Genomic DNA, 16,576 nt, shown 5'->3' on the forward strand with positions numbered 1-16,576 from the left:
GAGATAGTAGACAGAGCAACTTGTGTCCGAGCTGCACAGGAAGCCGGCGGACAAACAACAAGCCTCGCCTGGACGCTAATTAGCAGCTCGCATGCAGATGCCACATGACTGCTGATTAAAGGACGCCTCTGTATGTGTGTGACATACGTTGATAGAAACACTAATCGCGCAATTCTTTCAGGCATATTATAGCCCCTCCCCCTTGAGCCCCTTGAGTTCATAGGCCATCAGATATCTGCTGGCATTTCCTTTATTGGAGATGACACACAGAGCTTACTATAGAGGCGACCATCAACTTGGGAAAAAAAAAAGCATGTTTGCATTCTTAAACTATATGAGGATGAACCAGTTTATATCGTAATAATCTAAAATATCGGTGCCACATGCTTTCATGCGCTTGAGTGCCACTCATTTAAGAATACAAACTTATTGAGTAATTTTCAAAAGTACAGTGAGCAGTTACGAGATGAATCCGTTCCGCGGTTGGGCTCGTAAAGTGAATTCACCGTATGAAGGGTAATCCAAACCTGTACGAATGTGTCTAGAACATCAAAATTGTAAATACATATTAAAAAATGGTACCAAAATAGTATAGTAAGTGCTACATATATATATGTATACAATCAGAAAACATCATAAAAAATATGCAAAGGATTTATTTACCTTCGAGTGGCACTTGTTGCCAATATTCCCTAATAAGGGTTATCTCCAGCATCATTTCCTTATAAATCATCTTCTTACTTCTCTAACATCACTAGCAATCTTGGAACCCATGGCTAACCTTTCAACTTTGAACTAAGCAGTAAAATGCACTATAAATACGCTTTTGTAACCACTCACAATCCAACAAAGGAGACGCCGACCAATAGCAGACCAGAATTGTAGTGACGCGTTGCAAGGACGGAAGTTGAAGTGTAATTACCAAAAAACGCCTGCAGAGTGAGTCAAAACAACAAATACAGCCAAGCTCCTAGGGTCATGGCAGTTCTTTTGGTCGCAAAACCGGGAAAATACCATAAAGAAGTGATGAAAAAACTCAGTATTCCACGTCGCAACATGAAAATAACAAAAGCCAGGGATGCTGTAACACAGGGGTCCACTGTGAAAAGTAAATATTTTGTATATGATTAATTTGCTAAAAATATTTTTCACATATTTTATCCAAATTGCTGTTGACTGGAAAAGAAATGTGCACTAGCCGCAGGTAATCACAAACTGCGGTTACCCTGGCTTTGGTCATGTGACGTTCACAAGCTCAGTTGTGATTTTCAGTCGAAAGCAAATGAAAAAAATGTATATTATAGATAAAATGGTTAACTACATGGTTAACTAAGAGCAACCCGAAAGATAACGTAAGTGCAAGTAAAATTTGTAAATAATATCTTTTACTGGATTGGATTGTAATATATTACACATTGTGAGCGGTACATACTGTACAGCCCTCCTATAGGTGTCCCTAACAATTGCCCTGAAAACATATACCGCATGCGAAGAAAAAGCGCAAGAATAAAACAAAAAATAAAACGTTGACAACTGAAGCTAAATATGACAATAACTGGCTGTGGAATGATAATAAACTAAATTTCATGTGGCTAACAATTCCCCATCAAGAAAAAAAAATCAATATGCCATCCCATCATGTTCAAGTCAGAGGAGAGAATTTTTTTTGAATCATTCCAGTCATAAAGGGACATATTATTCATATTCTCTAGCAAACGAATAAAGTAAAATGATGGCTTCTTGCTTGTGTTCCCAAGGAAACCGGGCGGGAGGGGGGGGGGGGGGGGGGGGGGGGGCACTTAAGATGTTGCAGTGCAGTTGTTGACTGCTGCCAAGAATCATAAAAATATTAAAAATACACGTTTGCATACCAGCGACAGGTTGGAGAAGCCCAGGTTGTGGCAGCCATTGCAGGGTGTCAACGCTTCCCAGAATCCGGCGGGCCCGCAACTCCTCTCGGCCTGGTCGTCATCTTCTTCCTCGGGGGCCACGGCAAGGGGCGGGGTCGGACGCTGCAGAGACCAACGCCACACAAAGAAGTTTGGCCCACTTGAATGAATTTTCATCCTTTCAAATTCAGCTCCAAAACACTTTTTATTTTGGAAACATGATATTTAAGTCAAGCCAAGCTGTTCCCGATATTTCGCCCCTCTTTTGTATCTCACTATGTAAAAGCGCTGTGAATATGCTGCAGCTCGAGCAGAGAGTGCGCTGATATTTTTCTTATATTTGGTGCAGTGTCCTTTCCCGGGGGTCCTCTCGGGGCTCGGCTGCACTAAGACCTCTGTTACACAATTGACTGTCATTGACTGCATAGAACATCCCATAGGTCACGTACAATAAAAACGAATGCGCACATGATGGCTACCATGGCAACATTCCTGAACTGCGTGTTGTAATACAGTGAGCATGTTTTATTCATGACAGTCACCTCGCGGCGGCGGAGGCCACCCGTCGACACGCTCGCCTGGAGGGGCGCTAACTGGCGCGCACACCCGCTGTGCGCTGAGGAGATGATTAAGTGAGTGGAGCTGTGTAAGTGCTTGTGCAGCCTTTAAAATCTATTTAACTGTAAATGCAAAGCGGCTGATCAGTCTGGTAGCGCCCCCTGTTGGTAAAATTGAACAAGCACAAGCAATTCATTACATTTTTGAAGCATTCCTTTGTACCTGTTCTAATGCTCACTTAGACGTATAAAGCTGATGAAATGTTAAGAAAATTAGAGATTGTGCAAACGTCATAAGAAGGCTGATTAGCATGTAGTGAAGCCGCAAGGTCAAAAATCATAGACACAGATGTATGCCTAATTTGACGTCATCATAAATGATGTGCATACTAATGAGGGGATTTTACCTTGACGGCGTGCGTCAGGTTGCCATCGGGCGCATCGGCTCGATCTTCGTCTGACAACCGCCCGCTGCCGAAGCTGTCCATGGAGTGTGAGGAGATGGTGTGGCACAGCTCCTCGAAGGAGTAATCCCGGTCCCGGCACTTTTTCATCTCATGAAGCAGCTTGGACAGCTCGCTGGTCACTGCATTGTCTTAAACGGAGACGACAGGGCAGATTATTTTCCAGGAAGGAACACTTGGAACACTTGAAATTGGTTAATAATGCCGAGAAATAAAAGACAACAATGGGGTGACACACTACTAATTATATTGATTTAAAATATGAAATTGGCCATAACTAGAAGATATAAGCTTTTCATATGACAGCAACAATATGCAATGATGAATCATGAATTGATCCATAAAAAAAATACACAAAACATGTTGCGAAAAGGTAGCAAGAAACAATACAGATAAATAACGTATGGTAAAGTAAGTAGGAGCCTTTTATTTGAAAAAACACGATGCTATCTTTGCATTAAAACATTACTTCACCATCCAAGTGGTAATTTTTTCCTCATTATGACAAGTGGTCCAATAAATGTGCTGATCACAAATGATGACATCATTGCAACCCTAGTAAATGACTAATTAATGGACAATAGGGATGTGTGGGGACAAAAAAAAAACAAAAACAACTAGAGCTGCAAGCAGCTATAACGGGCCCTCGCAGACCTGTGCAGGTTGGAGTATGATCAATTTTTTTTTAGCTTTTATGAATGAAAACACCAAAAAATCAAATTTTACAGCAAGCCCGACGAGTGTGCAAAATTTGGTGACGTTTCATGCATGTTTTGGCCCTCCAAAAAGTGATTCATTTCGGATAATAATAATAATAATAATAATAATAATAATAATAATAATGTGGAGAAGAACAATAGGGACCTTGCAGCGGTCGCTAAAACAACAACCTCAGATGGAAGTAATGAAGCATGATAATCCAATTCCTCTTTTCGTCTTTTTTTGCATGTACGTTTTGACAATGCTGATGCATTCAGGTGCAATTTCTTTGTGGCCTTTTCAGCGGGTAATGAGCCAATTACACTTTGTGCTGACATCATGTTCCTCAAAGAGACAGATAGATGTCAGCAGGAGTGTAATGTTAAAATCTGACTACAGGTGGCAGCAGTGGACTGGCAAAACACTTCGTTTCCATGCTGCATTGTTGGAGGGCATAGAAAGCAATTTGAGCACGGCCTTGATATCCAGCTGAAGGACCATGTACGACTGCTGTTTATGCTCAACAGGAAGACAATTCAGCAAACTGTACTGAAAGAATCACCCCCTAGATGCAGTTTTTTTTTTTTTTTTAATTTTAAATTCAATATATTTGCACTCACCACCTTCTTCTCAGGGGTTTATTACTCGTACTTGTTAGCTGTACTGACTATGAGGTGCGACTCTTACTTACTCTTGTGCCTGAGGGAGGGTGAGGCTGAGGGCGAGGAGATGGAGGTTCGAGGCGCGGGGACGGGACACTTGCGGACGGGCTCCTCCGGCAGGCTGCGACGCTCCATTTCCTCCCTCACATATTCTGCGCATGCACACACGTGCCCGGAACAAAACAAGAAGGATGAGGAAAGACTCCATTGATGTAACTTGAGGGTTAATTGCGGGCAGTCGACAACCATGGATTGAATTAGCCGTCAATGGCGAGTCTATTCCCAGCTAAAGTGGGCACTCTCCAACAGGAAATGACATGCAGCTGATCTTTTCACTCAGTCGCAGCTGTGTCTTCACATCTCGCATTCACACACAAAACTGCACAGTGGCGTCCATTTTGCGGCCTTTTGCAAGAGAGTGTCAAATCGTAGCAGATGGCACTGAAGTAAGGGAATGTGAAGGCTGTGTTTACACGTGCATGTGTGTAAGTGAAGGGACGTGTTTTATTTGTTTGTGCGTGTGTTACCCTGGATTAGAGCGGTGATCTGTTGAGATTTGACTGCAGGATGTTCTCTGAGAATGTCCAAAGCCGTTCTTCCCTGGCTATCTCGCAGATTTGTGTCGATACCTGAAAAACACACAGACGACTAAACATGCGCTTCCAAAAGTTTAATAAATACAACGTGGATTTTTTCATCAATAAATAAATGCTTTGCGCTGATTAGGGGGCAATTGCCGCACAGACTATTTCACACCATTATAAAAAAAAAAAAGAGAGAAAACCACCGGGCTATTGCATATACGACAATGACTGGCCCAATGCCCAACAAGAAAATGTCGTTCATCCCGGGGGTCAGCGGGACGTTCCAGGAAACAGGAAAAGGAAGCGCTAAGCGCAAAGCCACGGATCTAAAGGGGCATGCTTCAATAATCAAAGACCCCGTTTTGAACTTTTCCCAGATTCTTTGGAAAACACACCTGAGTCGAGCAGAAGGCGAACTACGTCTGTTTTGCCAAAGAGGGCGGCCTCGTGGAGGGCGCTGCCATTCTCTGTCTGAAAAAGAGGTCGTGTGTTAGAATGGTGGATGAAAATAGACTGAAACATTGCTTTATGAAAACAGAGGGTTTGAGACACTTTGAAGGAAGCGAGTGGACAGTAACAGTTTCGGGGAGCATGAACTCAGCAATGACGCAACTTGTGGAAAGTCAATTCGCGTTTTTAAAAATTTCATTCTTTGGGAGCCAATTGTGAAGATGCTTTAGCCAATCGGAGGCCTAAAAAACATCAAATAGGGAATACGCGGAATAAATTTACTTACAAGTTTGTCTCATGCAGGGGGAGCTCCACATGCAAGTGAAGGCAGCAAAAGAAGTGATCCAGTTCAACGCCCCTTCAACCTTTTGCAAAGCCCCCCCCCCCCCCAGTTTATGTAGAACTTCCTTTCCACTTTCCCATGGTGACGTACTCAAGATGAAACCAGGAAAGGCGACTCTCACTCTAACAGTTTCCACGAATTGAAAGATGGAAACTGCAGAGTTCATTACGAGTGTTTGAGTATTTACCTGCTCGGCGCCCCCAAACACACCCACCAGGCAACCTAACAGGGGTTTCCCCACTTTAACATGCACGAGAGCGAGTGAGGAAGAGGCAAGAGAGAAAGTGACGAGTGTGCTGCTCCCATAAATTATTCATGCACACTCAAGCAAGCAGACCTTTATGGCTTGACTCCAATTACTGACCTCCACACTCACACACACACGCCGACTTCCCACCAGTGACAATTTATGTGCTTACATCATCCCAGCCTACATTTGAGGCAAAGCGAAGCACAACTTGCACATAGGTTTGAGGCCAGAATCAATATTTAATGTAAGGCATGCAGTAAAGGATATTAATACAAATATTGCTCCATTTTTTTTAAACATTTACACACTGCTGTCTGGAGAGACCAGCTAAGCTAATGGTTAGCATCTGTGGTACTGTTAGAATCAGGCTTTCACATTATAATGGACATAAGACAATTTGAGATACATATATTTGTATTAGCCTTTTTTTTCCACGGGAACTATGCAGCATTTTTTAAATAAGTGAATTTTGTTTATCATGGTCTGTATATGTCCCTGAAAATGTATTTAAAAGGTCTTTAAAAAAACTAGTAAAAGTACTGTACAAACAACTATGCTGTATTTTTTAAATAAGTGAATTTAGGGCATTGTGGTAAAACTGTTTATGATAGTCTGTATATGTCCCTGAAAATGTAGTAAAAAGGTCTTAAAAAAAACTAGTAAAAATACTGTACAAACAAAAATAAAAAATAAAAAAATGAGGGAAGCAAAATGAAATGTGCAGCGCCTCAGGAGCTTCACGTCCTTTTACACGGAACCTGTTATGTAATAATAACAACAGAGAGCTGAGGGGGGAGGCAAGGGCAAAAAAGAAAACAGTGCCAATTAAATAGTGGGCAGAAAAAATAAATCATGTCGTGTTCCTGCACATTTTTAAACATCCTGGTCACAGATGCTTAGCTGGTGGATGGGCTCTTACCACGCAGTTGACATCCATGCCGGCCTCCAGGAGCGTCTGCGCCGTGCTGCGGTGTCCGTTGCGGGCTGCCAGGTGGAGCGGCGTATGTCGCCGGCTACGTACGTCCATCAGGTTGGGATGAGCGCTCACCAGCATGCACACCACCTACATCCAGAGAGTCCACCGTGACACAGCTGAGCTCAACTTCTGACCTTGTGCCGCCACGGCAACGGTTTCATTCATGCTCATGCAACAACGCTCATCAATGATTCATGGCCGCTGTGTGGTTGCATCGCGACCAACTCAGACAAGAAGGAAGTAGGGTATACACAATTTTATCCTCCGTTTGGTACAAAAAAGATTTTACCAAGGGGTGTACCGACCCAATATTGACATGAGCCCAAATATACTACCAGATGATATCAGTTTACATCCAAAATGTCTGATATAAACGCCTTTCTGACCTGCAGGCGACCGTACAACGCCGCTAGGTCCAGCGGGGTCTCCTGTCGGCTGTTCCTCATGGTGGGGTCCGTCAGCTCCTGAAGCAGCACCGACACCACCTCCGAGTGGCCATACTGTGCCGCACAGTGCAGCGCCGTCTCCCTCTCGTGGTTCTGGAGTGGATGCAGGGAGTGGGGGACGAAAAAAAACAAATGAAAAGCGGATAAGAACCAGGAAGTTAGAATTGTGGAACAAGGCAAAGAAAGTGTTGGATTTTGATTGGACAAGAGGGAAGTGATTAATCGATGCACGGAGTACGGTCAGGTTTTGAAAAGAATCTCCTACAAACGTCTAATGCCATTTGGAACTCCAGCAGGATGTTTTATATTCCCTTCTGGGCTCACCTCGCCAGCATCGCTTGTCCCCCTTGGGGGCTTGATGGGGGGGGGGGATGCGCCTCTGAGGGGATTAAAGCGCTTAACGCCGTTAAAAATTGATCGGCTGCCAGCCATGCCGCAGATGTGATATACATATTAATGTCAAGGCCCCCAGGAGAGTTTTGACTGACACCGGCATGGATGTATTAAGTGTATTTGTGTGTAGTTTGCAAGTGTGTGGAACTGCACTGAAAAATCTTAATTATTCACAATTGTTGCTATAATTATCCAATTTTTGCCCCAACGCAAGTTGGAAAGTTAAAATGGGATTACGCTTTTGAAACAAGCTTTCTTGAATTGAAAACTTTATTGCAACGTGTTTTAGGGGCCCAAAATGAGGATACGTGAAGACATTACAGGGGATATGTGAAATTTTAAGGGCGTTTTTGCAGGGATCAGAAATAACAACCATCTTTTAGCGTTGCGGAATAAAATCTAGAGATAACACATAGTTCCAATATTTAATCAATCACACATGGACATCACAATACTATGACTTAATGTATTTTTTTTTTCTCATGCTAGTTAGGAGGTATTTGGTTGATAAAAAAAAAAATCACAGGTGGTATAACATTGAAAATACATTGAGAACCACTTCTCCAGACTACTGTACTTGATAAAACATATAGTAATCATTTACCCAAGTACGATGTAAAGAATGAAAACAGTTGTGCGTCCTAATTTATTCTAATGTACCCAAATTGGCCCCAGGGGGGCAGTATAACACAGCCGTGGAAAAACAAACGAGTTGGAAATATCTTTTAGAAAATAGATGGATGGATGACTCAAGTAAAATGCAGAAGATAAAGAATATATGACTAAATAAATTAAGTTATGAGACTGGCATAATGTTACCTGCCAATAACAGTTTGCATGATCTGTTAGCAATAAGCTATTCCTGATGCACACCTGATGTTGTGGACTTCAGGTGCATCTAAATGAGGCTCAAATTTCCCACATTTTTCCTGCCTTTAACACACCCAACTCGCGGTTTGTTCATGTGGAATCTTCCAGTATCGATTCATCAGCATTATGAGCAATCGTATAATTTTAATGCCTTCGTTGTGACATAGCGTCTTTCATCAAAGTGTAATGGAGTGTCAGAGTGGGAGCGAACGCAGCGTCATCCATCACAAGAAGCCCGGGACGCCGTTGTGCTGTCTGTGCGACAAACTAGTGGAATTAGGAGCACAATATGAGATGGTGGCAGCGAGAAAAAAAAAACATAATGGATGCGCTGTATTTAGAGGCAATAATGACACTGTGACTGCATTAGTCAGTCCATTATCAGGCGCGGCGGAGGAGATAAGAACACTTCATTGGCCACTTGTGGCCACAGAAGGAGCTTTGATTTGGATATTTGACGATGTCCAAGCCCAGACCGACGAGACACCATTTGAAGATGTCAAATGAATGCCAAGACACACAAGGATTAGTAGTTACTCCTAAATCTTACGTTGAAATAGAAAGTAAAAATGCATGTGTACAGTAGAGAAAATCTTAGTAAAATATAAAAGTTTTAGTGTACTTCATCAATGACTCTCCATGAGTAAATGTCTAATGCTTAATTTGAATTTTCTGATCTAAAATTGGCATGCGAGAAGACTTTTTGCTACGCTCCGATTGGCTCATTGCTTTTGGGAGATGAAAACCCGCCTCTTGCGGCCCGTATTTGCATATGGTAAGCCATTTTATTGGTCTTAAACGAGAACATGTTTTGTTTTGTCAGCCGGCTGGCGGTAATCGGGCGAGATCAGGCGGTTTTGTTCACGGCCTCGAAGACAAAGGGAAGACCCGCCGCTCCATCTTAGCGGCGCAGGTCATTTATTTCCATTACACTCTTGCAGACAGCTTTCCGATAGCGTGGGGTGAGCGGCGGCGGCCGCTGCTGCTGATTGCATTGGGGAGAAGCGGCCCTCAACTAATGACACACGAGGAGAAGCACATTGATGGACACGTATGGAAAGAGACAGAACTCATCCTCAGTGGTGCCGTTTCAGCTTTACCCATTACATATTCCACCTTTAATCACGACATCATCATTACAGCAGTGATAAGCTGTCACTTTTTTTTTTTTTTACGTCACTGCTAGTTGAGGTGTATTGTTAAACTAAAATCAAATAATGACAAATATTTATTGTGCATTGAAAACACAATATCTTACTGCCAACACACAGTGCAAAACGTCATAGGCAAGCTAACGTATTGCATCTATGTTGTAACGCTTGAAGCAACAGGAGATAGAATGCAAATGCGGGCGCAACACATGTAGACAGACATAACATTCAGGGATGTATTATCATTTGGGGAGACAGTCTAATATTACTGCAGATTACACCTGTCAATAGTTTACACCTGTCAATATGACAATATATCTTCTTCTAAAATAGATTAATACATGAACGTGGACAACCCCAGCGCCAGCTACGTCCACATTTGGTTGTGAGACAAGAGGTCATGGGGAAACGTGCGGAATTTGCCCATTTGGCAGGAAGACCCCTGCCGCAATGTGTGCTCTCGTCCTCCTAATCTAGCTAATGACATCTCGCTTTTCCCCCTTTATCAGGATCATCTGCTACTGAGAAGGGGGTGGGTGAAGGGGGGGCTAAAGGACAAGGAAGGAGGAAAATTCCAGGACTCTATTTGGTGAGAAAGAAACGTTCAGATTAGCCATGCACAGAGCTAGAGAGGAAATACTGTATTTTCCGCACTATAAGGCGCACCTAAAATCCTTGTTGCTTTACCTGTTTCTTCTGTGTGTTTACAGTTGAACAAGGTTGTTCATATTGACATTGAGTTACCGTGATCACCCCTACTTTGCGGTTAATGGGGTTGTCAACCCCCGCGAAGTCTGAAACCCGCGAAGTAGATTATCAGTTCCTAGATTTCTATGTACGCCCAAATATAGCCCAAATATAGCCGCAGTAACCATAAACAATCCTTTTTTTTGTATTTTTTGCATATTTAATTTCCTTTCTCCTATTATTTAACATTACATTATCCTTATTAACATTATTAACATTATTGTATATTCATTAAATAACTAATATTACTTAAATAACTAATATTACTTAGTTTGTTGAGAAAGTCATCACGTTGAACTTCACATTTATTTTGGCTCATGTATGGTGTATCATGTAGTATCTGTTGAATAATAAATCAACAATGTTAAAGTCAGTCAACTAACATATAAACACTTACCAAACTTAAATCTATGAATTAATTGTATTTTTAGCCGACATTAGCGGGTTAGCAACAACTACTAACTATAAAGTGTAACCTCTACACAAACGAACACATAAACAGAACAAACACTCATCGCTTACTAAACATAGGCAGTAGCGTGCGTTATCAACATAAATGATAATAAACTATAAATATAAACTTAAATTGTCATTCACTACGTCACCGTAACCAGCCGAATGACTCACAGAGAACGTAAAACAGGAAACGGAAATGCAACGCGACGCGACAAATTAAAAGCATACATTTCAAAATAAGATAGCAAACGTCACAAACTCTAATGCTTGAAGAATTCTTAACATAGTTATTAACTAATATTACTTAGTTATTTGATGAATACAGTACTGTACAATGTACTTTTTTCAATTTTTTTTTCCATTTTTGCGCATTTTTTAAATTATTTTTTATTTTGAAATATTTTTGATTTTTCCTGGAAAAACCCGCGAAGTACTGAAACCACGATATCTGAGACCGCGAAGTAGGAGGGATCACTGTATTATGCTATTGAGAGTTTAGAGGTACTATTTGAGTTATTATTGTAATACTATTACCATATTGTGATTGCACTATATTGTGATTGTCGACGGAGGAAAAGTTCCCTGATATAAATGTTGCACTACATGTTATACCTTGCTGTTAAAAGATAAACTGTCACGGAAATACTAATCGAATAAAACGTAAGACAGTTGTTTATTCATTTTGGGAGTGAATGGAGTTGTCAGAATGCTGGTTTGTAATCTACTAATAAAGTTTGACTGCTTCTACTGTTGCGCCTTATAATACGGTGCGCCTTATATATGGAAAAAGTTTTCAAATATGTCATTAATTGAGGGTGCACTTTATAATCCGGTGCACCTTATAATCCCGTGCACCTTATAGCGCGGAAAATACAGTCATTTTTGTGCTGGCATCTCAAACAAACATACAAAGCGACATTCAACATCACCATCATCCTCAATGCAAAAAAAATAAATCTGTGCTCCTTCACGATCCATCACTTCACACATGCATGCATGGATGGGCATGCATCCCGCACAAAAACAGCTGCTTATGTGAACTCCCGAGACCAATTAGGCACTAAATGGCGGGTTGGCTGGGGTTTACCACCGCCTGCTAACATCCACACACCTCCAATAATCCCACGCTGCCACCTTGAGTGGGCGCCAACCATCCATCACGTACCTTTAACGCGCTCGTGACCTTTAGCGCTTATTACTGCCATCTCACACGCTCTCGAGTTACCCCAGGACCACCCTTCCTTTACACACATGCTGAAAATAAACTTCTAAATGCGCGTGTGTCGAGTTAGGACAGAGACAAAGAGGGTGAAAATACGGCGCGTCGTAAACACCGCAAACGACGCATCGATCTAGCTAGGCGGATTTACAGCCTGGGAATAAGTGGAAAGGCTTCTACGACGACAAAATCATCTTGTGGGACATAACATTAGGTCCACCCGCGCAGTCCAAAAAAAAAAAGTGGAAGCCAAAATCTTGATGGTGCATTTACCTTCATTAGATGCTAGAAGTCAGTTTGCAAGGTCTTTGGTTATTACAGGCCTATTCAAAGTTGAACTGGTGTCAAAATATTAGGAACCTGCTGTTTCCTCACAGTTCCAGATGGGAGGAAGTGTAGTTGTTTGTTCAGCTTATTTAGCCAGAAGTGGGTACTTTATTAGGGGTGAAATCTTTATTTGTTGTTGCGTGCTTATTTAGCCAGAAGTAGGTACTTTATTGGGAGTGAGATCTTTATTCGCTGTTGCATGCCAAGTGAAAGAGGAATTTAAAATAAGAGGAACAGGTTTACATAGCGGGATGAAAATATGCAAAAATATTTGATTTTTTTTTTTTTTTTTACCAGACTTAACCACATGAGGGTGTCAAAATTTGTAATTGCAGATGGGGAATTATTTATTGGAGGGAAGGTCTTTTTTTGTGCTTTTTTTAATGTGTATCTATTTGTCTGTATTCGGTACATGCAGCATCCACTTCAATCTGTGGGCCTGGAAGGGGGCTTCTCCCACCTGTGCTCCCTTCTGAAGGTTTCTAATTTTCCCCAAATTGGGGTTTTTGAGTTTTTCCTTCTCCTTCTAGGAGCTTTGACAGGGGGCTCCTCCCACCTGTGGTCCCTTCTGAAGGTTTCTAATTTTCCCCAAATTGGGTTTTTTGAGTTTTTCCTTCCCCTTCTGGGAGTTTTGACAGGGGAAGCTGTTATGTATCTTACACCGAAAAGATGTCTCTGTATGACTTCTTTTTTCGAAAGAAGTCTCGACATGGCCTCTTTTCTTCTGTGAAGCCCTTTGAGATTTAGTGATTCAGGTCTATCCAATCAAAATTTGATTGATTGATTGATTGATTGATTTTTTTGGTTCCCTGCCCAGCAAGAGTGATGTTTAACTTACCGCTATTTCAAAATGAAGGATTACATCTAAGAAATGTCCTATCTGTAAATGGGGTAAGGTTTTTATTTATTGTTAGCGAGTTAAAGAGGAAGTCAGGAGAAAATAAGAGCAATATGGAGATTTGTTTACATCATTTAGATATCTAAGAATACAATTTTAGAACCTTGTAATGCAATTTATTGCAAACTACAATGCGTTTTTGGGAGCGATGCCTATTTTTAATTTTTCCTGAGCTCACCTGCTGGTTGACTTGGCAGCGCGAGGGCCCGTGTCGGACGAGGATGCGCACGATGTCGGCGTCGCCCCGCCAGGCGGCCAGGTGCAGCGGGACGCAGCCCTTGCTGTCGGCCACATTGGCGGACGCCTCAAACTGGAGCAGCTTTAGCACCACCTCCCTGCCCACAGCAAAACAATAAGTTAGTAAAGCTCAGCGTCATCTTGTTTACACTCGCAAGGCCCGATAAAAACGCGTCATCACATCAACAAGCGGCGGGGCTATTTAACCACAAACAGTCGGCGTTCCCTAACAGGAAGTCCCCAGCCGAGGCACCTCATTTGCATTCCAAATGTCAGCGGGGGAAGCCGAGCGGAGAGGAGGCGGCGACTAACGAGCTGGTAATTTCAATCATTCAGAACGACACTCTGCACTGCTGAGACTTAAAGAGAGAGAGGAAAAAAAATATTTCAATTTTTCTTTTGTAAGAAGCTTCCCTTTTCCTCTTCAGGCTCGCTGATATGCAGCAGGAAATCTACCTAATTGCCCCAAAAACCTGTCGCTAATCCTCCGTCTCTGGGATGGCGGGCCGGCTAATCCAAGACGCCGAGACCATGTGTTGTTTAGCCACTTTCAATTAGCTACTTGTGGCTTGAAACCAGCCAATTAGGTTCAGAAGCTCCCTGGAGATATATTTGGAAAATTCAGCCCCTTAGCTAACTTTTTGCTTTACCTAGCAACATGAAATTTGCTGAATATGTTTATCATAACTGCCCTCCCCACTAAAAAAGTCAAGACGCGATGCAGGAAAGGAAAAAAAAAAAAAAGAATTGCAAATAAAGTTTGGGAAAATTCAAGCGCCCGAAACGACATTCTCCTACCGCTATGAAATTCATGTCTTATACAAGAAGATCCACAAAAAAAGCCTCATATTTTGGTTAAAAAAGATATTTTTGCCATTTCCAAAAAGAAACTTGTATGACATCTTTAAGATTGCTTTCGATGTCGAGAGAGTAACAGGAGTTTATTTGAAGGATGCCTTGATATGAGAAGAGGCCTTCACTTCTAGAAACGCTCCTAGCTGAGTGGGAATGTTTACTTGTGAGCTACAACGTGAACGGAATGTGAATGGTGCCGCGTGCCCTTTTCTTCTTGCTTCCTATCAATCACGAGGCGCAGTTAGAGGCGGAACTAATTGTTCCCTGCTTATGTTGCCCCGCACGACACAAAACACACACACACTAACGTGTATCTATTTGTCTGTATTTGGCACATGCAGCATCCACTTCAACCTGTTGGCCTGGAAGGTGGCTCCTCCCACCTGTGGTAGAGCTAAGATCTCAAGCCCAAACCCAAGACCAACCCGACGTCGGGCCTAAAATGTCATTCATTACGTTCGGGTTGGGTCGGGCCGGCCTTCTATATCGCGGACTTTTTTTTTAATAAATGCCGCACTATAAGGCGCACCTAAAAGCCTATTTTTTTTAAAAAGCTGATGGTGTGCCTTATAATCAGGTGCGCCTTATATATGGATCAATATTGAGATTGTAGATGGGGAATGAAGTGATAAAGTAAGCTTCACCTGTTTTTTTTGTGTGTTTACAGTTGAACAAGGTTGCTCATATTGACATTGCGTTTTTACACTATAAAGAATTTAGAGTTATTATTTGAGTTATTATTATTACTTTGAGTATTACTATATTGTGATTGAAAAAAGTTTTTAAAATAGGTCATTAATTAAGGTGCGCCTTATACATGGAAAAAATTTTAGAATATGTCATTAATTGAGGGTGCGCCTTATAGTGCGGAAAATACAAAATATGTTTATAAAAATACTAAAACGATGTGTGGAAGGTGGATACTAACAACTCCGATGCAAATGATTAAAATAAAGAATGTTATACTTTATTGATTTATCTTGTTTATTTATGCAAATTTATTGTATTTCTGCGTTCTTACACTTCGATCATTTCATTAGATTTTCTATTTTCAGACCAAAACAAAGAAAAAAAAAAAAGCTTTTATTTTAAATTTATTTTAAACAAAACTGTAGAAATAACAATTTCATACATCTTTTCCCATTTATTTGATTTGCATTATTCTATTTAAAGCCTAGTGGGCTGCAGTATTTCTCCGCGTAATTAAGCAAGTGCACACCAATGACGGACGGCCTTAAATTTTTCCCCGACGACTCCATCAATCAATGATGGAAAATTGTCGGTTAATGTAACCTCTGCAGGCACAGATATATAAAAGATGTAAATGTTTATACAGTCTTGTTAAACTTAGATTTTGTTACAAAAAGCTTTGTTATCATAAATCACCTCCTCCTCCCGAGTCCTCACAAATAAAATATGAAATTTCGGGTTTGCTTTGGGCTTGGGCCTGCAAATCAAGATAATTGGTCGGGCTCGGGCTGGGTCGGGCTTTAATACCGCGGGCCTGGGTCGGGTCGGGCTGGATTTTTTAGGCCCGGTTTTACCTCTAACCTGCAGTCCCTTCTGAAGGTTTCTGATTTTCCCCAAATTGGAATTTTAGAATTTTTCCTTCCCCTTCTGGGAGCTGTGACTTCTCTTTTGGAAAAAACTCTCGACATGACCTGTTTTCATCTGTGAATCCCTTTTGAGACTTCGGTGATTCAGGAATATACAAATAAAATTTGATTGATTGAATGATTGATTGATACAAAAGGTGGGTGGGAGAGAGTGGTACCTGTGTCCGTTGAGTGCGGCGTGATGCAGCGGCGTGTACCCCGAGCTGTCGGCGCAGTTGACATTGAGGCCCTTCCACATGCTGACGAGAAACAAATGAATTATTTCCAAATGAATGATTTGAAGAAACCGGAAGCTGAATTGGAGCACATGCAGAGAAAGGGACCAACATTTTGCGTGTCTGCTCTGGACATAAAAAAAAAAAAAAAAAAAGCTGACCTCAATGTAACGTACAGATTGTTAGTTTCACTAATCAGGGGGACTATCCAGAGGCAAGGTGCCAACACGTCTCCCTTCCCATAATGCACCTTGACAAGCCATGACTTCACT

At 41.6% G+C, this 16,576-nt stretch overlaps 1 protein-coding gene across 5 annotated transcripts in view; it reads right to left on the reverse strand.

Annotated features, from left to right (window-relative positions):
• anks1b (ankyrin repeat and sterile alpha motif domain containing 1B) overlaps positions 1-16,576 on the reverse strand; it is a 71,021-nt gene that overhangs the window by 39,072 nt on the left and 15,373 nt on the right. For all 5 annotated transcript variants that reach the window (XM_088405808.1, XM_088405804.1, XM_088405803.1 and 2 more), the window contains exons 3-11: positions 16,248-16,328; positions 13,560-13,716; positions 7,261-7,413; positions 6,818-6,961; positions 5,251-5,326; positions 4,799-4,900; positions 4,301-4,423; positions 2,854-3,041; positions 1,872-2,012 (exon numbers count right to left, since the gene is read on the reverse strand). In XM_088405808.1, the coding sequence (XP_088261934.1) occupies positions 1,872-2,012; positions 2,854-3,041; positions 4,301-4,423; positions 4,799-4,900; positions 5,251-5,326; positions 6,818-6,961; positions 7,261-7,413; positions 13,560-13,716; positions 16,248-16,328 (1,165 nt within the window). The remainder of the gene's footprint in view (positions 1-1,871; positions 2,013-2,853; positions 3,042-4,300; positions 4,424-4,798; positions 4,901-5,250; positions 5,327-6,817; positions 6,962-7,260; positions 7,414-13,559; positions 13,717-16,247; positions 16,329-16,576) is intronic.

The sequence above is a fragment of the Hippichthys cyanospilos genome, chromosome 22, assembly GCF_059441005.1.
Source record: "Hippichthys cyanospilos isolate Australia breed blue-spotted pipefish chromosome 22, RoL_Hcya_1.0, whole genome shotgun sequence".
In the NCBI taxonomy this organism is placed as follows: Eukaryota; Metazoa; Chordata; class Actinopteri; order Syngnathiformes; family Syngnathidae; genus Hippichthys; species Hippichthys cyanospilos.